Below are 26,004 nucleotides of genomic sequence, written 5' to 3' on the forward strand. Positions count from 1 at the left end.
TGTGTGTGTGTGTGTGTGTGTGTGTGTGTGTGGCGTGGGGTTTTGGATATGGAAGATGTTGCAGGTGTTGGCAGTACATGAATGTTGAATGCAGGTGAAATATCTGGTTGTGTTTCTGATGTTGGAGGGAGTATAATCGGAAGGGGAGATCAAGCACATTAAGGTGTGAGTTTCTAAGCTGAACATGGGTTCTACCTTTTAACCCTAACAAATTCCCAAAAATTGACATCATGACTGACCAGTAAAAGAGGTGAATGCAGTGGGAGGTTTGCGTTGTGTACTGATTGGTGGGGCGGATCATGCCAATCTATCCTTATGCTCTCGCTCTTGATGGGTGCTCTAAGGAAGTTATGAATTAATAACAGAAGTAAATCAGTGAATCTACATCCTAGGGCTGTTGCATGCATTTTGTGCTCCATGTCCTGGCTTATTTTTCAAGCATTGGATTCCTTACTAGGAGTTCAATATGACAATATTGGACAGTATCATAAAGCAAATGAAATGGTCTATCATGTCTTTAATTGTTATTGACATTTGTTTTCCTAATTGTAATTTTTATCACTTCTTTAGGTATCTTCTCAGTTCTGAGTTTGGCGTCTGAATGTACTACTCTTGCTGCAGAACTTCCAAAAGTATCATATGTGAAGGCCTTGGACGTTTGGTTGATTGCTTGTCTTTTGTTTGGGTTTGCATCTCTGGTTGAGTATGCTGTTGTTCAAGTGCTGTTGAACAGCCCTAAGCGAGTGGAGGCTGAAAAGGCCAGGATAGCCAAAGCCGAACAAGCAGAAGGGAAAGGAGCCAATGCAGCTAAAAAGAATACTGTAAATGGGACAGGAACACCAGTCCATATTAGCACATTGCAGGTGAGCAGACCACATTTATTAGTTACATTAAGCCTGGCAAATAACTCTGATGTACCTCTCCCAAGCAATACCCAAAATCATATATTGTTATCGTGTTAGAAAGATATGTACTGGTGCTAGAGAATATGTCTCCCACAATAAAATAAAACAGTTCTCCACAATGGAATCTAAACTGACGTTTGTAAATAATAAATAGCTTTTTTGTTGTGTTGGACCTGGAAACACTTTTATAAAAACTCCTCGGCTTCATGGAGTTCTAAACCTCATTGCTTCTCACATCACCAGAATCCTCAGTAACCACTTCACCATCAGAGCAGATCTTTGGCTTTAAAGGTAGGCCAACCTCTATCTGCCTCGCAACTAAATGACTTCTCTGCTCTGCCATAAAGGTTACCCACTAGCTAGCACTTGTAATACATTGCAAATAGTGTTAAAAAAGCTACTACAGGAGGTTTACCCAGTACATCAAACAGTTGAACAGCAAAGGAAACCATTCTTACGTTAGAACACAGGCATTCACTCCACCTACTTTTTGGTGCACAGGAGAAACCCATTCTGGACTGAAGAATAGCCAACAGATTGATGAAGAAAAATGGGTAGCAGCACGGCCATTTTCCCCCAACTTCAATTAGTTAAATAGACCCACAAAACGCATCTTTCCGTACCTGATTTGTTTAGAAGCAGTTGTAATGCTCATGTTAACCCTGAACAGTTAATGTTTCAGTTTGGTACTCCTGGCATTTGTCCCAGACTTTCTTCTGAGAGCTCGCATAATGCTTTACCTTGGAAGAAGAGTTCTTCTTCAAGGTGTCTTGGGATAGACTTTGATAATTTGTAAATTTAAAAGACCAGCACATGTGAGAGCATGGAGAACTTCTATAGGAGGTGGCAGCATATTTGTATACACTTTAACCTATTTATTTATCATTTTAAACATATTAGGTCACACTTATAAAAAAGGTCACTAGAGTAAACCTAGGGAAGTAAGACTGGATTTCCTGAACTATTTTAAAGGGTGAGGAATAAAAGAAAGCTATGTGAATGGAGCCAGATTGGCATTCGTTTCTAATAACTGGTTATGTACCCAAAGGTACAATGAAGCTCAAGAGAGGACATTCCTACCTAAATGCTCACGACAAGAAGAGTGCTCATAACTTTTTTTAGGATTGTACGCTAATGGGATTACACACTCAACATTGGGGCTTCACTCTTAAAAACAACATAACCTTCTGAGATACAGGTTGGGATACATATTTTCATATTTAGCCTACATTGTACCATCAAAAGCGTACATATTTTTGTAGACAACATCACCACTTTCTGTGATGTCTTGGGGGAAGTGTGCAGGCAAGCTCAGCGTAACCTTGGCAAACTTAGCAGACAAGCAAAGCGTCCCCATGGTAGCATCTCACACCTAATTCTTCCATAATTAAGACCCATGAATCTATAATTCAAACCAGACTTCTGCCATTAACTTTAGGAATTTTTAAGTGGTTCAAGGACACATTTCTTGCACCTGCAGCCACCAAGGCAGCTATATTTGTTTCTGGTGAAGAAATACAAACCACCATCACAGAATCCGCAATTCTGGAAGCGAAGTACTTATCAAGACTCTGGCCCTCATTATGACATTGGCGGTAAATCCCACTTACTGCCATGCTGACTGCCGCCAACATACCGCCGCCATGGCAGATATCCGTTAACCATATCATGACACACACACACACCAGTCCGTCACTATTCAGCCACAAACACAAGTCTGCCACACCAAAGGTCAGTGACAAACTGGCGGTATCCAAACCCACACCGCTACGCCAACCGAACAACTCCCATCACATTATGACCCACGACTCACTGCGGCGGACATCAACGGCGGTAAACCATTGGCAGTACAGACCACCGCGATCAAAATACACACACACATTCAAAACACCACCACATTGGACAATTTGAATTACACACACCTGACACCCATACACACACCACACCCACACAACTATAAAACACACACCTACATTACCCACAACCCTTTACCATTACAAACCACTGGCACCAGACAGACACCACGACTACAGACAGAACCAGAGCCACACACCACCTACACCTATACACCACCCACGCACCCCACATCACACACTCCAACACATCACCCTAAACACCCTCACCTACTCACCTCACACAACAACCATAGCACCACAAAGACACCCCCAATTCACAGAGGAGGAGCTCATGGTTATGGTGGAGTAAATCATCAGGGTAGAGCCACAGCTATTTGGAGCAAAGGTGCAGCAGATATCCATTGCTAGGAAGATGGAGCTATGGTGGAGAATCGTGGACAGGGTCAACGCCATGGGACAGCATCCAAGAACAAGGGACGACATCAGGAAGAGGTGGAACGACCTACAGGTGAAGGTGCGTTCCATTGCAGCAAGACACCAACTCGCTATACAGACGACTGGCGGTGGACCCCCATTTCCTCCCCCATAATTAACAACTTGGGAGGAGCAAGTCTTGGCAATCATGCATCCCGAGGGCCTGGCCGGAGTAGCGGGAGGACTGGATTCTGGTAAGTCAACTTTATACTACTACTACCCCCTACCTGCATGCCATCACATACCCTCGCTTCCATCACTCCACCGCCTCCCACACACCCCACCATCACATCCCACCCATCCCAATGGCAAGCCCTGCATGCACCCCCAATGCATGGACAACACTAAAAGCCCTGCATGGACATGTATCACCAAAGCATGCACCTTAGAGAGAATCACCTAGCCCACCATATGCCAGCTTACACAAGTGAAAGCTGCCAGGGCAACTACCCAAGACAATCAGGGACCTGGGGTCAGTGGCAGTGGGCACATCGTTCAAGGGACACAGGCCACCAGGGACACTGGGAGGACTGCTGTGCGGCAGGGGGATGACAGGCCAGGGGAAACCAACTCTCCAGGAGGCACTCGCCGAGATCCTGGGAACCTACCAACATTCCCAGGATACACTGGGCCAGGTCTTGGACACTGTGCAGGAGAACAGGCGGCTGCAGGAGGGACAGTACCAGGGGATCAGGGAGGACTTGCAGGCCATCAACACCACCCTGGTCTCCATTGCAAGGGTGCTGGCAGACATGGCCAATATTATGAGGGAGGCAGTCTCACAACAGTGGGCCTGTGCCACTAGACAGATATCAGAACTCCCTTCACCTCCGCTGCCGCTAGTGGACAGGAGGTCCCGCCACAGGACCAACAGGCCAGCAGCACCCCTCCCCCTGTAGAAGAACCACCCTGCAAACATTCCCTGCGTTCCAGGCAGAAGCCAGAGACTATTGCAAAGACCCCTGCCAGGAAATGACTCTCCTGATTGTCACCCTTGTGTCCACTCTGTCACCCTGACCACCTTGAACTGCCACTGCTCCCCTTCCTATGTCCCCTTGGACAATGCACCTGTGATACAAATAGACTGGATCAATACCCTGGACTTTCCTCCATCATCACCCCAGCCCATTGCCCTTGCACGTCGTCTTCTTTGCACCTTTATATACACCTCTGGAAAAAATACAAGTATGGAGTATGTAAGATTTTGTTTAACCAGGTACAAACATTGCAATTCAACTGTCCATAATGTTCACATAGGAAAGACCTGTAGTGTCCTGAAGTGATCACACCAGGAGCGATAGTGGGGCACCAACATCTGCAAAATGAATTGCCAAAGGGTACAGTGAGTGGGCACAGAAGTGGGAAATAGCATGCCAGTGCCAAAGATAATACAAATAATGACAATGAAATGTGAAGTAACACTGTCTTACCTGTGTGTCATTGGAAATATTGTATTATCACTGCTGTTCTGTTGTCCTCATCCTCTGCCTCCTCATCCTCACTGTCCACAGGGTCCACTGCTGCCACATTGCCATCTACAGCCTCCTGCATAAAAGGCACATGGTGTCTCAAGGCAAGGTTGTGCAACATGCAACATGCAACATGCAGCATGCCACGATTTTCTGGCAGACCTTCTTGGGTGAGTAGCACAGGGATCCACCTGTTAGATGGAGGCACTGAAACCTGGCCTTCAGGAGGCCAAAGGTTCGTTCGATTATCATTCTTGTTCGCCCATGTGCCTCATTGTAATGTTCTACGGTCCTTGTCCTGGCATTCCTCACAGGGGTCAGCAGCCATGATAGTTTTGCGTAACCAATCGCCTGCAAATATCGAGGGACAACCTCAGGCCACACACTATCCCATATGGTCCACACCATACCCATACACCAACATCTACTGGGTGGGAACCAGGGCTCACCTATTAGCACACCTGGTGCCTCTTTAGTTGGGCCATCACATTTGGGATGCTGCTATTCCTCAGGATAAAGGCATCATGCACAGACCCAGGATACTTAGCATTGACATGGGAGATGTACCGGTCCACCAAGCACACCATCTGTACATTCATGGAGTGAAAACTCTTAAGATTTCTGTACACCTGTTCATTTTGCCAGGGGGGAGGGGGGGGAGGAGGGGGGACAAATGCAATATGAGTTCCATCAATCGCCCCAATTATATTGGGGATATGTCCCATTGCATAGAAGTCAGCTTCCACTGTGGCCAAATCCTCCACTTGGGGGGAAACAATGTAGCTGCACATGTGTTTAATGAGGGCAGACAACACTCTTGTCAGCACTATTTAAAACATTGGATGTGACATTCCTGCTGCCAAGCCTACAGTCACTTGGAAAGAACCTGTTGCCCAGAAATGGAGCACAGATAGGACTTGCAAAAAAGGGGTGGGGGGGGTCCCAGTGGGGTGACGGATAGCAGATATCAGGTCAGGCTCCAGTTGGGCACACAGCTCTGTTATTGTGGCCCTTTCAAATCTATAGGTGGGGATAATGTGCCTGTCGTCCATTGTTGCCAAGTCCACCAGGGGTCTGTATACGGGGGTGTCTCCATCTCCTATTCATCTGAAGCGGTTGCATTCTAAGGGACAAGAGTGAAGAGCCAGCCACAAACTGAACATTGGAGACACAACAATACAATGCATGATGTTAACTAGTAATGGGTAATTGTGATTTGTCCTGTATGTCCAATTTTTAACTGTGACCAGTTATTATCCAGGGCCTCTCTCCCTCCCCCCCCGATGGGTACGATGCATGTAGCATGAATGAATGCATGGAGTGGTGTGTATGAAGGCCTCGTGTAGGGGGGGGTTGGATGGATGTCCCCTGGGCGGCGTACATTTTGTGTGCTGGGCCATGTGTGTGTAAATGGTGAGGGAAACGGGTATGGTGGGCCATAAGTGTAGCAGCTAACAAACGTAAATACACTGTTCCAACAAGACCACAGGGCAATCCTAATGCTAGAGCAAATGCCCTCACACATCCAATTGGATGTCATGCGTCATGATTGGGCCTGCTCCTCGTCAGACCGGCGCTGCAATGTCTGGTGGGCACCCCATACAGGGGGCTCTTTGCCGGAGATCTTTTCACAATATTTCTGTGCAGTGGTAAGAGATATAGAAAACAGTGCCAACCTAACAGCACACAAAGGATAGGACACCCACCAACCCCAGCCTCCACAGGATCAAGATCACAGGGCACGATGCCCCCTTCAGAACCAGTGGGTAAGCCACCCACTTGAGAGACTGTGGCCTTGCACTCCCCAGGACCAAGCAGTGGGCAAGTCACCCACTTGAGAGACAGTGGTCTTGCACTCACCAGGATCAAGCACAGGGCATGTTGCCCCCTCCAGAACCAGTGGTCTTGTTCCATCTGCCGGCTGAGGTGCCCCCGTTCCCCTGTCCCCGTGAGGTGCCTGTCTATTTTCCAACTGATGCTCCTGCAGTGTTCTCTCAGTGTTGTTGCAGGTGACAAGTGGGGCATTGGACTTTGGCCTGGCCCACGCACAACGAGAACTGGGCAGTGTCCATTGAACTGTACATTTGTATATATCCTTTGCAAAGCATTTTCGTTTTTCTACTGCGTTGATCTTATTACACTCACTGTCTCACATTCCTGTTGTCCTTGCATTATTCCTCAGGGGTACGGGGTAAATATGTTTTATTACTGCAGCTGGTTGTGTTTTTGGGGGTGTGTTTGTTGCGTGTGTGTGTGTCACTCTTTTTCCTCGCCCACTCCCCTGTGTGCTAGGCGGCTGTACTCATCGTGGTAGTCTTCGCGTCATCTGTGTTCATGGTGGAGCAGGACGTAGAAGATAATTGGAAATATCTGCAGCTCGGGCTCCATGGCGGCGTGGTGTTCCCTGTGTCTCCTAAGGTGAGTCCTTTCCCTTCTGAGATCTGTTTTTGACAGGCTTTTGATGTAGTTGGTACCGCCCCAGAAAAGGTGGTGGTTTCCCAGGTCTTACTATGGTGGGCAGGAACATTGACTTCCGCCTGGCTGTAGACTGCACCCGCCGTGGTGGCTGTTGTTTCCGCCATAGTGCTCGGTGTGGTGAAGTGGCTGTCTGAGTTCTCACCGCCATAGTCATAATTTGGCGGTTCTTACCGCCAGCCTGTTGGCAGTATTACTGGCACTTTTTCACCGACCACCAGGGTTGTAATGAGGGCCTCTGTCATTATAGTGTTTGTATGTAAAATGTTCTGATCTCCCATTGACATCACTTCTTCCTGTCAAGTAGTACATGAAGTTGAGTCTGTAGAGGATGTGAAATATGTGAATCATTGGCCAAATTCATGAATGTTACTGGTGCTACTATTTTCCATGGCCTCTATAATGTATCACTGTGTGGAACCATTGCAAGGTTTACAGATGACTGGCTAAAGAATATGCAGCTGGATCACTTTTTGAACGTTTTTGATGAAGGCCTCCTAGGGCTGATCTATGTGAGATGTGGTGGAGCAGCTCCATTGGATTTGACTGTTAGAGGCTATTCCTGCCACCAAGAACTTCGAAGACGTTCATGCCTGCAGTTAACTTGTCGCAAGCTACATCGTCAGCAAAAAATATTGAAACCTTTCCCTATTGGAAATTTCCTTTTTGTTCTTATGCCAGTGATGAAATTAACTATTTAAAGACTGAAGCATTGATGTTGGGAGAAATCACCTTGATTTAAAGAAATATATTTCATAGTCTTCATTGTTGATCTCGGGAAAAGGAGCTATCATAACCGGGTTCTCGCCTCCTAGTGGCAGAAGCACCATCTTCAGCAAATAAAAGCTTTCAGTTAACAGAATATTGTTCAGAATGACTATACATATGATTTAAGCCTCACCCCCCTGCAGTTCAACCCAAAAAGAGTCCTTTTACCTCCAGGACCATCATTGAAGAGAAAACTGGTTTCTCAACAATTATGCAGTATAAAGATTTTTCTAAACAGAAATGCAAGGGGTATTTAATCTCAGTGATTTCTAGTGAGAAAGGAAAGGCCAAACCTGTGTTCAGACCCACCCTGGTCCTGAACGCAGCAAACAAACTTGCCATGTCAGATTGTTTTTATCTGGCTAACCCTTCGCCTGATTTGCTCCTAACTCAGTTAGTGAAACTGGATGTATTCATTTGATTGCAGGATACATTTCTTGATATGCCAATAGCAGTAAAGCCCAGCAAATGTTTGTAATTCCGTATCAGAAAGGATTGGCACGGTAGGAAACAAGGTTGTTTAGCTACTGGGAAAGAGGCTCCAGTCTTGGTGTAGGCTGTGACTGAAGTGCTGCTATGCCAAACTATTTTTGGCTTCTAATGGATAAACTGGTTTCTTTGAGGACTAAATGACAACTTGGCACACACACACACACAATATGGTCTTCAATTGTAACATCACCAAAGATCTTTACAGGTTAGATATAAATGATTTAAATTCTCAAACTAACACATTTTGTAAAAAATAATATATTGTTATTTTTAAACAAAAACACGAAGAAAGGCAATCTGTTGTTGAGATCAGGAGTTACAAAAAGCTACAGTTCCTTATTATAGAATGGGAAATCACATTTCAGTATTAGTGAATTGCTGAACTAGACCCTATACACACACTGCAACTGGCCAATGAAGGAGCACAGTAGGAAAGAAGTTAGACGTTTACTCCTCTTAAAGTTAACTGGAAATCCTGCCTAACATGTTGGTACTCTAGTTCAAACAATTAGGTTACGTCAGACACTCCTTTTGGAATGAATGAACTGCAAGTTATTGGGAAATATAAGTCCAGTACCAAACTTCTGTTAAGTAGTTTATTCTCTATAGCAAACTGTGGGTCACAAGCCACTGGTGAGTCATGAGCTGATTTTGGTGGGTTGTGAAAACCCCAACAAAAAATAAAGATGCATTTAAATTCTGTATTTATGTTGTAACATTTGCTGCACTTCCGACAGAGGTCTAATATCAGGCTACATCTACCAACGGATTGCTGCTTATGTTTTTTAATAAGGAGTTTGGTGTTTACAAACTCTTCCCACTTGGCAGTTATAGAAAGAAAGAAAAGTAAAGTGAATTATGTGACAGTTGTGGTGGAGTACCGGGAATGTGAAAGGAGAGACTGTAGGGTATTATTGTTTTGTAGGTTTATTTCCCCACCAGTCAGTGCAGATCTGAAAAGAGCCACGCCAGTCTATTTGGACCAACTTTGACTATTGTTGAGGCTTTTTTTCGAGATTGCATCTCGTGGTGTGCTAGGGATGTCTCATAAGATGCCTACAGGCTTCAAACCATGTGGTACCTCTCACAGGCAGGTGTCTGTGACAGACAGTCCATCTGGTCTCTCACTGGTCTGTGCCTCTGGTGCTGAGGATGCGGTCCCTCAAGATCCTTGTTGCTGGATGACCCAGTGACGCATTCGATACTTTTCACAGAGGAGGTCCCAGGTCCTCTTGCAGAGCTGCTCCCAATAAAGATCATCGGGCAAGCCCATAAGAAAAAGAAGTCCAGGACGTCAAACACTCTTCGACCTCTCCGTGCCGGTCCAAGTCATCGGACCTGGCGCTGGAGCATTAACACTCTAGGCCTCGCTCAGTGGAAGAGCATTTGCTAAGGTTGGATCCGCGCCTATAAGTTTCCCAGTGCCAGGGTGACTCCAGCCCAACTCAGAGGTTTGTGAAGCAGTGCACCTCATATTTGGGTGGCCTTGCCCCTCTGGACTGCCTTTGGCCCTGAAGGGTCTGAGAGGGGCCTCTTCTGGTACTGAGCTGCCTGGTTTGCCCTCCACGCCAGTGTGGCCGCTTCGATCCAGTGTTTGATATGGAGCAGTGCTGCCGTCGACTTTCCCCAGTGCCTGCTACAGTGGGTCGTTCACGGCGCTGCCAACACCCTGCAGCAGCACTGACCTCATAGTTATATCTGACACAAAGCCATATGGTAATCGTCCGACAGCAACTCCGGTGCCGAACAGTACCATGCCTTTCCAAATCAGAGCAAGTGCCTTTTTCCTTTGACAGGCCTGGAGAGGGTGAAGATTGGAAGGGGTCAGAGGAGCCTTAAGGTTACCAGCATTCCCCCTGCTGATACAGAGGACAACTGGTACGAGGAACCATCAGATGCCATTGGTTTGGACACCTCACCAGACCTAGCCTGGTCTCTCCCTCATACCGTGTCCATGGAGGAGGGTGCCTCATTCACAGTGATGCTGTGAGGGGCAGCCGAGGTCCTGGAACTTCAGCTGCCTTCAGTGGCTGTCAGGAGAAACATCTTGTCAGACGTGCTTCAGCCGGCAGTTGCCTGTTCTGAACCTTTACTCCCTCTCAGTTAAGCCTCACAGCTGTCCGCCTTGGCACCTGGTCCAGCCCTGCACAGACTCCTGTGCACAGAACAATTGCTCACTGCATTGCTTCGCTCCCAGGGACCCCAGTTTCCTCACCCAGCACCCCACCCCAGAGAGCTTGATGGTCCAAACTTTAATTTCTAGGCAGGGCCAGACTGGGAACCCAAAGTAGTCCTGGTAAATGTTATCAGATTAGCCCCCATAGGTTGCATAGGAAACACTCCAGTGGGGCTTGTGGGGTTCTCCCCTCTCCAGAAAATTTGGGAAACATGGCAAAAACTGTGCATTCTGCAAAATGTTTCTCATTATATATTAAATTATAGTAGTTTTTCAAGCATAGTAAATGATGACCTTGCAGTGGACCAGGAAACAGCAATCTTTATTGGTGTTCTTCAATGATTCTCTCACAATCACCCCCTAATAGTGCATTTCACCACTCCATAGCACCTCTGACATGTCATTAATTTGGTTTATAGCACCTCTCTTACCCGCCCAGGGTGTTGACCACTTAACGTCTCACACACATACAGAGACAATTAATCCTACGTGTGTAAATCAAAGTATATACCACGTTGACAATGGGGACTGCAAGGTGAAAGATTCAAATATCTTCCTTACTGGTAGGCATTTTGTAAGAATGCTTGGTCTGGGGAAGCATAAACTCAGGATTCAGAGCATTACACAGTGGTTAGGGTTGCCTTTACTATCAACAATTTATTTCTACCCAAACAAACACTTTTAGCAAAATTTGAATAATCAAAGACTGGGGGAAAAGCTTAACTTTCAAACCTGTACCACGCAGTCTGCATGCAGCTCGATGGCAGTTGACTGGCTGCTGTGCTAGATTATTATCGTTATTCATGAAGTGCACAGTAACAAAAGGAGCAGCGATCTGCATAGTACACGTCCTTTGCAGCAGGCATATTAATCCCCTGCGCCATCTTAGATGAGTCAAAATTGCCATTAGACAAAAACCTGATTACACTCAAGCAGATACAACCACCAGAGTTTTCTTGGCACTTTTAGTGTTGCCTAAAAACTGTTGGGTACACAAGGAACTCTGCAGTGCTTTCCAAACTGCAGCACTGCTACAAAACTAGCCCCAGTAACAATAGCGCCCCTCCTGGGGAAACACCAGATGCCCTTTAATAAATTGGAACTACATAGAGATCTACGAGCCGCCTTTAGGAAAATTAGATTACAAAAGTTTTTTCAAGAACGGGAATATAATAAAGATATAATATCTCAGGCTTAAAACCAAAGGCTACATTTACTCCCTCATTAGCCCAAGTGGGCAAAGAAGTGGAATTATTTGAGAATATGGTGGAATTAGATATTGAAAGAATTCTTAAGGATACCCTGTACTCTAATTATAATTTAAAGAAAGATCAGAGTGATGCCCTTGAATCCCTTCAAAAGGATTGTAATATTACTATAAAGCCTGCAGACAAAGGGGGCGGAATTGTGATTCTTGACACCACTGATTATGAAAGACGGGTAGAAGTATTGTTATTAGTTGAAGAACATTACCAGAAAGTCCCTATAGGAAGGTTGGAAATGTTAAAGAAAGAAACTGGGAGGATCGTAGATGAAGGATTAATGTCCGGTGCAATTTTTAAAGGAGAGGGTTGTTTCTTAAAGAATAACAAACTGATGATTCGAGCTTTCTATGGACTTCCAAAGATCCATAAAGACCTAACGGATCCTCCACTTAGACCAATTGTTTCATGTACTGGATCCCTACTGGAACCTTTTAGCAAATATGCTGATAGTTTTTTAAAACCACTAGTGAGGAAGTTAAGATCATATATCAGGTATTTAGCTGATATTATAACCAAGGTTGAGGGGGTGCCCTTCAACAAACACAGACAATTTTTGGTTACACTAGATATAGAGGCCCTCTATACCAATATTCTGCAGGACAACGCCATTAAAGTGATTGAGGATTGTTTAGAGTCCATTGATTTAAGGGGTGCGGATAGGAGCTTTATTGTAAAATGTGTCACTTTAGTTTTGAAGAATAATTTATTCTTATTTAAAAATGATTTGTAACTACAGATGAAAGGTACGAGCATGGGAGCAACGTGCATCAAGCTTGGCCTGTCTTTATGTTGGGGATTTTGAGAATAAACATATCTATAATGAACTAGCCCCGTTTTTTGAGAATGTCTCCTCATGGTATCGATTTATTGACAATATCTTTTTTATATGGAGTGGCCCAAAGGAAGAGTTGGGGGACTTCCTGGACTGGTTAAATCTAGGGGATAGTAATTTGAGATTTAAAGCACATATAAGTGACAGAGTGGTAGATTTTTTAGATATCTCCATTACGGAAGATAGGGGACATTTAGCGGTAGAATTATTTACCAAACCCACAGATACGAATACTCTACTTCACTATTCAAGCTTTCATCCAAAAACACAGAAGAGAGTATCCCGTTTGGGCAGTTAAGGCTAAGAAGGAATTGCACATCAATGGAAGACTTTTATAAACATTCTGATATATTGAAACAAAAATTGAGAAATAGAGGTTACCCCCAGAAGTTAATTAGCCACTCATTTATAGAGCGAGGTTCTACAATAGGGTCAGCATGTTGGAAGATAAATGCAAAAGGGATAAGGTAGAGAAAATTGTTTTTGTAAGTCAGTTTAGTGGCCTGAGTAATAAAATAAAAAATATAATAAATAGAAACTGGCACATTTTAAATAGTGAGGTAAGAAGTAGGATGGAAAAACCACTATATGCTTTCCGAAGAAATATGAATTTGAAAAATAAACTAGTTCATACCTACAGGGATGAACGCCCGTCTAGACAACTGGATCTGTTAGGTAGAGAAGGGAAAGGAAACTATAAATGTGGCAATTGTAGTTGCTGCGATTTATGTATTGAAGCCAAATCCATTGAATATGAGAACTTCAGGGTAACCCCAACCACTATGAACAACTGTCGGAGTAAAAATGTGGTATACCTTATCTTGTGCCCCTGTAATTTGGGTTATGTAGGCGAGACAGGGAGAGAACTAAGGACAAGAATGACAGAATATAGATCGGCTATAAGAACAGGGAAAATCAATGCTCCGCTTGTAGAACACTTTGGGGCACTAGGGCATACTGACAAGGATATACGTTGGTTCATTCTAGATGAGATACTCCCGAGAAGAAGAGGAGGAAATTCTGAGAAGTTTAGGAAGAATAGAGAACTATGGTATATTGTTAAATTGGATACTGTGAAGAAAGGGTTAAACAGTAAGGATGCGACTGCGACCTGAATAGGTATCTCCCATTAAGAAATTGATATAGGTATCTAAATATATAGTCATGAGGAAACGAAGATGATATATATTTGACCAAGAATAGAGAGATAACCGGAGAGCTATGGATGTGAGAGGGAATTCTGGAGCCCATAGGTTTTGGAATCCGGGATGCTCTTTGATATAATTTCTAAAGGGATCTTTGGAATATTGAGGATCAGTGAGATGGCGCCTATCTAGATACGTGACGTAGTAATATTGTATATCAAAAATGGAAACATCGATGTAATATACTATACAATGTGTTTCCCGATAGATCGAGGAAACCTAAGATGGCGTCTATGTATAGACGCGGTGGTGCAATTAATATGCTGTAGCATGAATGAGATTTCAGAGGATGTCACTTAGATAAGGTGTTAGTGCCTGTCTTAGTATGTGACATGAGAATTCTGTATATTTAAAATGAAAATATCGTGCACAATACACAATGGTTTTCCCAATAGAACGAGGAAACCTAAGATGGCGTCGAGTTAGAGACGCTATGGTACTAAAAATACGTTGCAGCTTGAATGGAATGTCGCGTCGACAGTAACGTCAATACATCCAGACAGGCTAGGAAATCGCGTCGGGAACAGTTTGTATATAAGGTGGGCTAAAAGATAGACCTGCGGCCACGATTTATTGTTGATTGGGCCACGGAGGAGGGAACCACCATCCGATATAAGCAGAGTCGGGTAAGCCCAATCTGGGCAATCTGTAGTGCGTTGTAGTATTGGGTAGATCGGGGATAATTATCTCTACCTCCGTATGTCTAAATTTCAGACCGGAGTCAGTAAATAAACCGATGAATATCCGATTTGGGGAATAACGGATGTTGAACAAACCCCAGACGGATAAGGGTAAACGGGGATCAAAACATGGGGATTATAAATGCACTTTATAAACCTTTTTATACAAAATACTCTGGGTTAAGTAAATAGAAAATATACAGAAATAACAGGACCCCCAATAATGGCACCCTGAAAAGTGTCCACTAGGGGTTGTCTTTTCATTGCACGTATAAATGAAGTCATCAAAGGCAACATAGATAGCAACTGATTGGACTGATAAGGGTGTTGTTCCTAAGGTATAGCTGAATGACAGCTGAAAAGACTGTGAAAAGGAAACCTCCTTGGAGTAGAAATAATTGATAAACTGGACCGGGTGAGAAATGCTTTTTATGTGTAATCTGGGATATAAAAGGTTTACACTATGTGCTACGAGTACACAAGGAACTCTGCAGTGCTTTTCAAACTGCAGCACTGCTACAAAACTAGCCCCCAGTAACAATAGTGCCCCTCCTGGGGAAACACCAGATACCCTGTATGGCCAATTAAGTCTGGTTTCTAGGAGCAATCCTGGCACATTCTCTACAATTCCGCCGGATAGTGAATTTATAAGGCTTGATACCTTTGGTAAGAGGATTTTCTCTTCTGTTAGCCTTGCACCGTGGTCTGTGAACACTAGATGCCTTTTTTTGCCAATACCAGCATACTATGTGGGATTCAGTTGCGCAAGTGCTGCCCATGGTCTCGGGGAAGGCCTGAGCCATACTGTCTCAAGCAACTGCTGATGGGCAAGATGCAGCAAAGTTCACTATCACATGTGGGCTTTAGATGACCGACTCGCTGAGCAGAGCAATTTATTGTCAGTGGCATTGAGACACTTTGCCTGGATGAGAGCCACTGGCTTCTTTGGGGATGTCCAAGCCTTGCTCTTGGACATGCCTTTTGATGGTTCTTGCCTTTTTGGAGATGAGGCAGACTCAGCACTGGAGACAATAAAGATAGCAGCCCTATGGCCGGGTCCCTAGGCCTATCCAATGTTCCTCACCTACCAACAATGCTCCTTTCACCCCTTTCTGGCTGTGGTAGAGGCTACCAACCGTGCCTTTTACTGCCCAGCCACCAAAGCCAACATGGTTCCCAGCCCTTTAATGGCTGTGGACGCAGTTCCTACAGATCACGTGGGACCACCAGCCAAAGGGCAGGTCAGGTCACCACTCCCCCGGCAGCTGCAACCTCTAAACCCATTTACTTTTTTCTCTTACCAATATGGGCACCCAGTGGGTGTCCGGATCCGCCATTGCCTGCCCCACTGGAAGTTGATAACATGTGACAAGTGGGTGTTGTAGATCATCCAGAAGGTCTACTCCATCTATTTCCTGGAAACCCCTCCCCCATGTCACCCAATTACGATCTGCAGACGGAGGAACATCTCCTTGCTTTGTTAGGAAGTGTTGGCTCTTTTGGCCAAAGGAACCATCAAGATGGTTCCAGCATCTGGTGTTGGTTGTGGTTGTTATTCCTGCTACTCCATGGTGCCCAGAAGGACAGAGGCCTTTGTGCTATCCTAGACTTGCAACTTCTCAACTTGTTCCTGAAAAAGGAAAAGTTCAAATTGCTCACCTTTGCTCAGCCATTGACGTCTACCGGATCACAAATGGCGTCTTCACCCGGAGGTGGTACAAGGTCAATTTCAAGAGTGGGGAGAGGCTTGGTTAGATCTGCCACTGATGAGAACGTGCAATCTCAGCAGTTTCACGCACTGGAGTATCTAAAGCAGTTCTCGCTTGGATATGGTTTTTGTATTGAGTGGAACTCTGGCTTCCTGTACAACTTTCTGCTGATAACCCTCCTTACCAGAGTTCTTAAGAAGATGAGGAACATCCATGCCCAAGTCATTCTTCTGGCTCCCGAATAGGCACAGAGAATTTGGTATCCCGAGTTTCTTAGCATGAGCATCAGTCCTCTGATCAGCCTGCCCCTTTAAGAAGATATTCTGTCACAGCAGCAGGACAGGATTCTGCACCCAGATCGGCATACCCTCTGCCTTCATGCCTGAAATGTGTGTGGCGATAGTTGACCACTTTTGACTGCTCTCCCAAAGTCTGTGATGTTATTCTAGCAACTAGGCATCCCTCCACCAAGATGGTATATGCATGCCATTGGGACAAGTTTGTGCGGTGGTACCCTCCCCCCCCACTGTTATCCTTAGTAGGTCCTTCTATTTGTATTTTCTTTGGCCCATTAGAACTCTGCTATGGGCACTGTTAAAGGTTATCTGTTTGCCATTTTGCTTTCTTGCGGTTGCCAGGCCAACCTTCCTTTTTCAAGTCCTGTGTTGTGACTAGGTTTGTGAAAGGACTGCAATGTGTCCCCTTCCCCTAGCTATTCAATGTGCCCAAGTATGGAATCTTAACCAGGCCCTTACCTTCCTCACATACCCTTTGTTTGAGCTGCTACATAATTGCCCGCTTTATTTGCAGACTGTCAAGATGGCCCTTCCAGTGGCCATAGTATTGACCAGGAGGTTCAGCAAACTGCGAGATCTCTCTGTACACCCCCTTTATACAACCTTTTATCAAGACAAGCTAGTTCTTAAGGCCCATGTCTCCTTTGCCCAAAGGTTGTCATACCCTTTCAGACCGAAATATCCTCTTGCCTACTTTCTTTGCTCTACCTCACCTTTCCAGAGAAGAGGAGAGACTCCACTGTCTGGACCCAGAAAGAATGCTGGTCTGCATTATTCGCACAAGAGAGTTCTGGGTCTACAATCGAGTCTTTTTTTAGGATATATGGGTCTAAGAAAGGGATGTCAATGCAGAAATTAACCATTTTACAATTGATAGTGCTCGGCATAAAGATTGGCTTTGTATTGGCCAAGGGCCTGCATGCTCTTTCTACCAGAGCAAAGGCTGCAACCACCTGTCCTGGACATCTACCCTGCAGCATGTGGACATTCTCCATCCAGATGCCATGCTGGAGAGATGACCCATTACCAATTTGCAGACCTGGTATAAGCCAACCTTGCCCTCAGAGGCACCCCTCTGGTGGACCTCTTCTCCACTTAGAAGAATGTACATTGAGCATTGTTCCGCACCCTCCAGTTTCTGTTGCCTGGTGCTCTAAGGGAAGTAGTCCGTCTGAGCTTGGGCTTTCCCCCAGCGTGACATATTCCCTTACATTTCTCTACTTTCTTGCATCATGACAGAGTTGCTTCAAGATCGGGCACAGATGATTCTGATTGCTCAGGACTGGCAGGGTAGGGTTTGGTATGCGGACTTACTATGCCTGTCACTGTTTCATCCTTTTCTACCTCTACTCTGGATATACTTCTGCTCGCAGTTGGAGAGGCAGATTCTGCATCCTTTGGTCAATCCTCCTCCTTCATGCCTGTAAATTGAGAAATGCAGTGCAAGTTCTTTCCAGCCTTCCAGGTACGGACAGTGATGGTGAATGACATTCTGTCAGCATGTATTCTATAAAAAAAAAAATCTGTCTGTTCTGATCGTGAGACTTGTTTGTATCTTGAAAGAATATTGCTTCCACTGAGGCACATCTGTCAGTTACTTTGTGCTGTGCACTTTATTTAGCCTGGCCAGTGTTAACCTTGTAAACAACAATAGTAAGATGTGAACAAGAAAATCTTTCAGTATACTATTTTTGGGACCTGTTTAAAATCTCATGCATATAACCTCTATTCATAAAGACATATACAGAATGCAAGCAACCAAATACAATAGAAAAAGGTTTTTGACAACCAGATGAACAAAAAAGGACTCTTTACTAACAACAGCCGATGAAAAACACAAAACGAGTGACAATAAAATAATCACATGAGTAAAGTAGAGGATAGTAAATGTTCCACTTCTGAAGCAGGCTCCATTTAAGCCCATGCATAATGGCCCATTGCCATTACTTTGGCTTGATGTATGAGCTTCAGACATTGAGCCAGTCCCACAATCATGTGTTTCTTATCAGGTAAACTGAAACACACAGTCACTACATTAACCTGTTTTTAAGCCTCCCAGTAGTTTGGCACAAAAGCAGTCATGATTAACTTAGAGGCAATGTGTAAAGTATTTATGCAGCAGTTAAACAGTAATAAAGTGAAAACACCACAGAAGAAAACCCCTTCACTATTAAGTAGACATTTGAAGGTCCTAAGTTAGGCAAGACAGCCAGCAGGGTAATAATGAAATCTTAGTTGCTGAAATCTCTTAAGTGAACTCACAACTTTCGTAATATTGTCTCTCTAGATGCTAGCAAGAGAAGAATTTCACGTGGTTGTGTTCTGTATGTTCTCAGCCTCTGTATGGACATAGAAAAATAGACAGCTGATGCCATGGATGCTAATGTTAGCAAACCCAGTCCTGCTCTACTCAGCAGCAAATCCAACCGTGCTGCAAAGTAGTGCTACCTGTCGCCAGTGATTCAACATTCCTGGATAAAAACATTTGGAGCCAGTCTGGCACTCACTTATAAGGCATCTGCTGAAGCTGTTGTATCACTCAGAAGAAATTTTACTATATGTATGCAACGTGTTCTGTACTGCTATTGTAAGAAAATGAGTTTGAGACCTTGTGATTCTAGTAACTTTATTAATTTTCTCAATCTGCGTGTCTGCCGGCAATTTGACAACCTTCATCTGGATGTTCTGGTCCTTAAATTGTGTACATCAGTATGGATTTTGTTAGCTTGTAAATACAAAACGTTTAGGGCCATATGTACAGAGCATTTTTACTGTCACAAACAGCCCGATTTCCAAAATCGGGCTGTTGGCGACTGCAAAAATGCATTTCCAATTGTACAAACACCAACACAGTGTTTCTCCAGTATCGCAGTTTGAGTGTAGAGGTGGCTTTTTGAAAAGGGTGTGTTTAGGGTGTCACTTACAAATAGCGATTTCCAGTGTTATATATCAAGTTTTTTCGGCCGAAATGCAGTCACAAAACCGTGACCACCAACTCAGCTCAACCAACTCATGGTACCCCATCCCCTTTGTTAATGTAGGAAAAACATTTTTAAGAGCTGGCAGTGGTCTTAGAGATCACTGCCCATTCTTAAAAAAATAAAAAAATAAATCAAGGTTTCATTGTTTTATTTTTAAACACATTCCGTTTTCCTTTAAGAAAAATGGGCTGCATTTAAAAAAGAAAAAAAAGGATTACTTTATTTAAAAGCAGTCACAGACATGGCAGTCTGCTAACCTCAGCCGGCAACCATCCCTGTCATGACAGCATTCCTAATGGGTCCCAGATTGTGACCTACCTCATTAATAGTCATGAGGTAGGTTGATTTGCAGTCCTCTAGATTTGCAAATATGAAACGAAATGTTTCATATGTAAGAAATATCGACTGTTCTTTCTCTTTGTACATCTGGCCCTTATTTTTTGCTCAAAATGTTAAATAAAGACGATTTGTGGGTAAAAATAGACACCACTAAATGTGGTCGGACCACTTGACATGGTTGCCTGTGCACATTTACAGACTGAAATCGCTGCATGGTGCAATTTATTGCAGTGGTCAGTAGAGGCACGGCAGTGGGTTCATGCTGACAACTTTCTGCTAAAAAGGGAAACATTGCTTCCTTCGTGGAACTTTGGACCTTAGTCTGCTTCAATGCTTTTAACACATAAGAGAATAATTTACAGTTTGTAGCTCGTTAATGTCAACTACCTTCTTCGCGCAGCACATTTAGAAGTGTCATTTCACATGTGCAGCAATGGAGATTTTATCCATAGGATTTTAGGTACGCGTTCGTCATACCTTTTAACCCAGGTCATCCAAGCTGATAGAGATTTGTGTGAGGTAAACAATCGTGCTTTTGATACCTACAGTACCACTCTGTCCTTAGATGCTCATTTGTATGACATTGGCTGTTAGTAATCAACTGTGCAGTCTTCTTAGGGCTAAATGGCTTATCTTGTAAGGACAAATTGATTGAATTGTGTTCGGGCAACCCTTTGCATTTGGCCTTGTGACAAGATTTCTGTAGAAATCAACATGCATTACTTATTTCTTTGCCAGTATTACAGCGAACTGAGTAGAATTTACATTAATTCTTATTTTGAGTGCCCAAAATGATAAACTGTGCTCACATGTCTTTGTTTTCTACATTTCCTCTGAGGACAAATTCATTGTTTTTCAACTTAGTTTATTTCTGCTTCCAAGCAATGACACACGTGGAGGCATTCCCCTTTTTAGCACTGTTTTGCAGCTTTAAAGTATCACAGATGAATATAACTTTAGTATCATTTTCATGGGTATGACCTTCATGATGAAATGTTAGTATTTTGGACTAATGTACCTACCCCCTTCAGTACATTTATAAGTATATTGCACGGCACTGTATCGTTCTGTAACTATAAGGAAGAACGAGGAAGCAGGGCTAGTGCCTTTTTGGTCCTAGAACTCCAAGGCAACTTCCAGTTGCCACGTTCTACCCATATAATATTTAGGCTTTTGTATCCAAGGGCCCATTATGTTGCAGCAAGACTCTTCTGTCTTCACCCCAGAAAACACATGAAGCCAGCTTTGGCAATCCTTTCTCTAACTACCAGTACTTGGGCAATTGATGGTCATCTCCTACAGAGCCTTCCATGAAAAGGGACTGCTATTCTTAGATAAAATATAAGCAATACAGACAAAACAGGACCATGCTTTCTAGTTTTGAACCTTGGATCATCATACTGTCCCACAATAAGAAACCCATAGGTATATTGCATTCTTTGTCAAAGTGGCCAAAATCTGAAGTTCCTTAACAGCTAAAATATGAAGCATTGGGGAACACATACAGTTCAGAAGAGGGGTGAAAACCTTGTTGTTCAGGGGAGAAGTTTGTCAGCAGTTGAGTACGGAATAAAGCGGAGTATCAGCAACCCACATATCAACACAAGCACGACCCAGAGTTATGTGTCAGAACCAAATGGTAAACCACATAGAGAAGACTGATAATACTCAAATGATGATGTGTCTAATCACACACCATGTCCATATAACAGATGGAATATGGTAAGCAAGGATACGTGTAATCTACATCACTGTACCAGATATTAGAAGGAATTGCTTGTTACTTTAAATCCAAGTCCAGCCCGGAGAGATAAAGGTTTTAAATCTTCGTGCCTACCTATAGTGCAGTAATGTTATAAAAGTATGTCTGCTGCCGACCCAGATACAAGATTACTTGCTCATGGATGCCTATCCACTTCTGGTTCAGAATAACACTTCAGCACTGAGTACTGATTCCAATATTACATACGTTATTTATAAGCATTGGTACTGGAATGACAGATCCGAGACCCTAGCAAATATAGTAGCCTTTCTCTAAAAAGGTAAACCATCTGAAGAAATTCATGCTGATGGAAATGCCTATTTTAAAATTCTGGCAACTCAGTTAGCCACAGCCCTAGGCCTGGTGTATCCTAACATCAGCATGGGTTTAGACCCTGATGTGATACTGCTGAACATATCAGCACGGCTATTCATTTATTTGATTTTATTAAATTATGGACATTATTCTTTTAGACTCTGAAAAGGTGTTTGATTGGGCTTCTAGACTCCACCCTTTGACAATAATGCAAGAGAAGGTTTGGCATGCAGTACATTAAATTATAGAGGGCTATGCTGCAATCCACAAGATAGGATTATTATCAATGAGAGTGTATCTCAGTCCTTTAAGGTTACTAGAAAAACAGGCCAAGGATGCCTGATATCTCGGTTATTCTTTGGCATATATTTGGAACCTTATTTAACACATTTTTGATAATCTCGATATTGTAAATGTTCAAATCAACAGACATATGTTGAAAGTGTCTGCTTATGCTGCTGATGTGGCTATATAAAACTACTAAGGTAAACAGAGCGATGGGTGCTATTTGAGTATGAGGCTTTCCAGTTTGGTCAGGTTTTGAGGCATTAACTCATCTCTACTAAAACACATACTGTTGAATCATAGTGGTACACTACATGGTGAGATGGTTGTCAGCAAAGCAGCATATTTAGGCATGAAGATTAATTATGAGAATTTATGTGGGCAATCCCTTGTAATAATGAACAATTGGCCTAGGTTACTCATTAGTCTGATTTGTTTGGTAAAGGTGGCGATTTCCTTTTTTGTTCAATTCCATTGCTAATTCCCAATAACTTTTTTAAAGGAATTGGACTCTTTAATCAGTAGTTCTATATAGGGGCTATAAGAAGAGCAGACGGGCAATTGGATTCCTTAAACTAGCTATTGAAAAAGGGGTTTGCCTCTACCTTATTTCCTCTTTTACTATCAGGTGTTTATAGGGCCAGAAAAATATCATCACTGGCATCATCTTCTGTGTAGGCTAAATTCCCCTCCGAATATAATTTCTGTCTGGTTAATAAAATCAGTGGAAGCTTTATCAGTATTATGGATCCTAACTTGAGAGTTTAATTTAAGATTGTGGCATCAGCTATCTACATTTGGAAGTCTTGCATGAAGCTGCTAGGTCTTATCCCAGTCACGTTATATAGCACAATATGGAATAATAAAGCTCTCCCTGAAAGCTTTGAAGACCATTACTATAAAAATTGGGCAGCTAGGGGATTAAGTTTATAGGCAACTTGTACAATAATGGCATTTATTTTTATTTGTACCATGAGTTACTAAATAAGTATTGATTTGCATTATTTAAGACACACTGAACAATGGTCTAGAAGCTCTTGCTTAGTGCTGGAGCAATAACTTGGATAGCTTAGCCACTAAAGATATTTTAAGGTCTATTAATCAGTTATACATTCTGGGTTTCTACAGTAAGTCAATAAGATATTGGAGGTTGAATGATCACGTAAACCACTTAGAGATACGCTTAAATTGGTTTTATGAGTATAAAATATAGCAATTTAATGTTTAATTGAGAAGCTGAATTTTTCTACTAGGTTTTAAATGTAGCTTCATTTAGGTTGTCTAGATATGTGCCTTCAGGTTGATTTTCTCAAACTAATTAAAAAATATCTCTTGCTGGGTTTCATCTTACTTTTCTTTTATATAAAAACAAGACCCAGATCTGAACAATCAGGTTGCTATATGAGCTACTTCGAAGAAAATAAAACCATAACAAACCAGTACACAATCTGCATATCCCATTACAATTGTGCTCAGAATTTGAGTGCAGTAAAACAGTACAGCTCTTTTGGATGGAAGTGGTCACCCATGCAAGAACAGGCTCATCATTCTTTGTACTTTTTGACATACAGTCGCTCTTTCTGAATATTATCCCCGAGTCTGCTGAATCTCGTTGCCTTTTTCTCTTGGAGAGATCCTGAACAGGTTGGTTTTTCCAAAACAAACTAAAAAAAGCGGAATTTTCCCCATGTGGCCAACAGCCCTTGGAAAGATCCTTAGGAGCTAGCCTGCTCAGGCGCCAGCTGGACTGGTGTAGTCCTCATCTGTTAGTGCCAAGAGGCCTACAGGCATAAAAGTGCTTCATAGGTTATTTAACATAACATAATGTTATGTTAACTAAAATAAAGGACTCTACAAGAAGGTGAATATATTTTTGAATGTGCCTGAGTCATATCAAGCCCCTGTGAGCTCTTAAATATAATAATCTTGATGGTTAACAGTTAATGGCATTATTTCTGCAATGCATTTAGGTTTCATAAATTCTGCTATGTTAATCTAAACTGAGCTGTGTTTACTTATGCCTCATTGTATGTAAAACAGCTAGTTCCATTGTGTGACATATGGTAATTTAATTTTATTTCCAAAATGTGAAATTATTTTGAAGATAGTTTTGACAAAGTTATAGAATTCAGATTAGACTAATACCTTAGAAGTTCTCTACCCAAACATTATTGTTTTAAGCTTCTTTTGAAATTAACGTTTTACCATAAGTTTTTTGTTTTCCATTTCTCTTGTGTCTTATTCCTACTTTTGACCTCTCTCAGGTGGCTGAAAATAGATGTAAAAAGGTTTGCACTTCCAAATCTGACCTGAGAACAAATGACTTCAGCATTGTTGGGAGCTTACCACGTGATTTTGAGTTGTCCAACTATGACTGTTACGGAAAACCCATAGAGGTACTCAATGGATTGGGGAAATCCCAAGCAAAGAATGGCAAGAAGCCACCTCCTGCCAAGCCAGTTATACCATCAGAAGCCAAGAGGATTGATCTTTATGCCAGAGCTCTCTTTCCGTTCACATTCTTGTTCTTTAATGTTATATATTGGTCTGTATATTTATGATAACTTGGTCTACTTATATAAGTGTAAAATATGGTTTATAAATAAGTGTATACTATTTCATGAACCTGCCTCCCTATGCCCGTCCCCCACAACCCCCCCCCCCCTCCCCCCCCCAAGAAAAATATATCATAATGCCAGTATCTGAAATGTCCTGCATTTTCAAAGCAATATATTGCGTTGTAGATGCTTTGGGATTGTTATGAATTATGGCATTTTTATTTTGAATGATAGCATGCCACTGCAAAGTAACTGTGCTCTAGCCGACTGGTGTTGTATATAAATGTACAGCGAACATCCTGCTAAAGGAATATATGATGCATCAGGCAACCATGTAATTATTAAGCCCAGAAGTCTCTCCTCCTTATTTTAATATGCAAAGATTGGCATTGTTTCTGCAGCAAAACTCATGTGCACGCTGAGTATCATTAAGGTTCAATATCCTTTGAATACACATGTGTTACTTAAAAGCTCTTTCCTTTTAGGGAACGAAACACTTTGTCCTTGTATTAACTTGGTGGCACCATTGCTGAACGATCTGCCTTGTACAGTATTCATATTATTTTAACTTTGTAGGTGGCGACAATATATCACCAGATAATGTTTGTGAAAAATAAATATCGGAAAATAAACTACTTTTTTGTAAAAACAAGCTATACAGTACCCGAATAAAGAGTGTTAAGGTCTGTACATTTACAAGTACTTTTGTCACAATAAAGGGAACTTTGTGCTACTTGCTATCAGCTAACCCATGAAGGAAAAGGAAAGACAAGGCTGCTAGTGCTTTGCTATTTATGTCCTTTGTATTCACAAAGGTGCCAGGAATAATGACATTGTCTAGAGAGACTTTTAAACATATCTTATTTGAACCATCCAGCACAGGTTATGCATTGATATTCATGGCATGATAACCCTGACGTGCTCTGAAAAGACAAATGTGTCCCCAGTTCATCTATAAGTATTAGAAGCAAATTCACAATCCGCATGATAATCCACATTTGAAGTAAATGAGCTGCTGTAACAATGACGAAGGTGGAAAAATGTATCAGTTACGAAACCAATAGCAAGCAAGAAGCCATGTGTAATGTTGATTAAATGATGATAGTTTCCTTGTAAATCGCAGTTGAATAGTAGTTATACAGTACAATTTATTGCAATGGAA

General features: G+C 42.7%; 1 protein-coding gene across 5 annotated transcripts in view; it reads left to right on the forward strand.

Moving 5' to 3' along the window:
- GLRB (glycine receptor beta) overlaps window positions 1-25,532 on the forward strand; it is a 175,814-nt gene extending 150,282 nt beyond the window's left edge. For 3 of the 5 annotated variants that reach the window (XM_069243183.1, XM_069243189.1, XM_069243199.1), the window contains exons 9-10: window positions 571-863; window positions 24,549-25,532. In XM_069243183.1, coding sequence (XP_069099284.1) covers window positions 571-863; window positions 24,549-24,845 — 590 coding nt within the window. In that variant the 3' untranslated portion in view covers window positions 24,846-25,532. Of the gene's footprint in view, window positions 1-570; window positions 1,159-24,548 lie in introns of those variants that run through there. The other 2 variants (XR_011205449.1, XM_069243207.1) reach the window with 2 other exon arrangements.
- The last annotated feature ends 472 nt before the right edge of the window (window positions 25,533-26,004 follow it).

This window comes from Pleurodeles waltl, chromosome 1_2 (assembly GCF_031143425.1).
Source record: "Pleurodeles waltl isolate 20211129_DDA chromosome 1_2, aPleWal1.hap1.20221129, whole genome shotgun sequence".
Lineage (NCBI taxonomy): Eukaryota > Metazoa > Chordata > Amphibia > Caudata > Salamandridae > Pleurodeles > Pleurodeles waltl.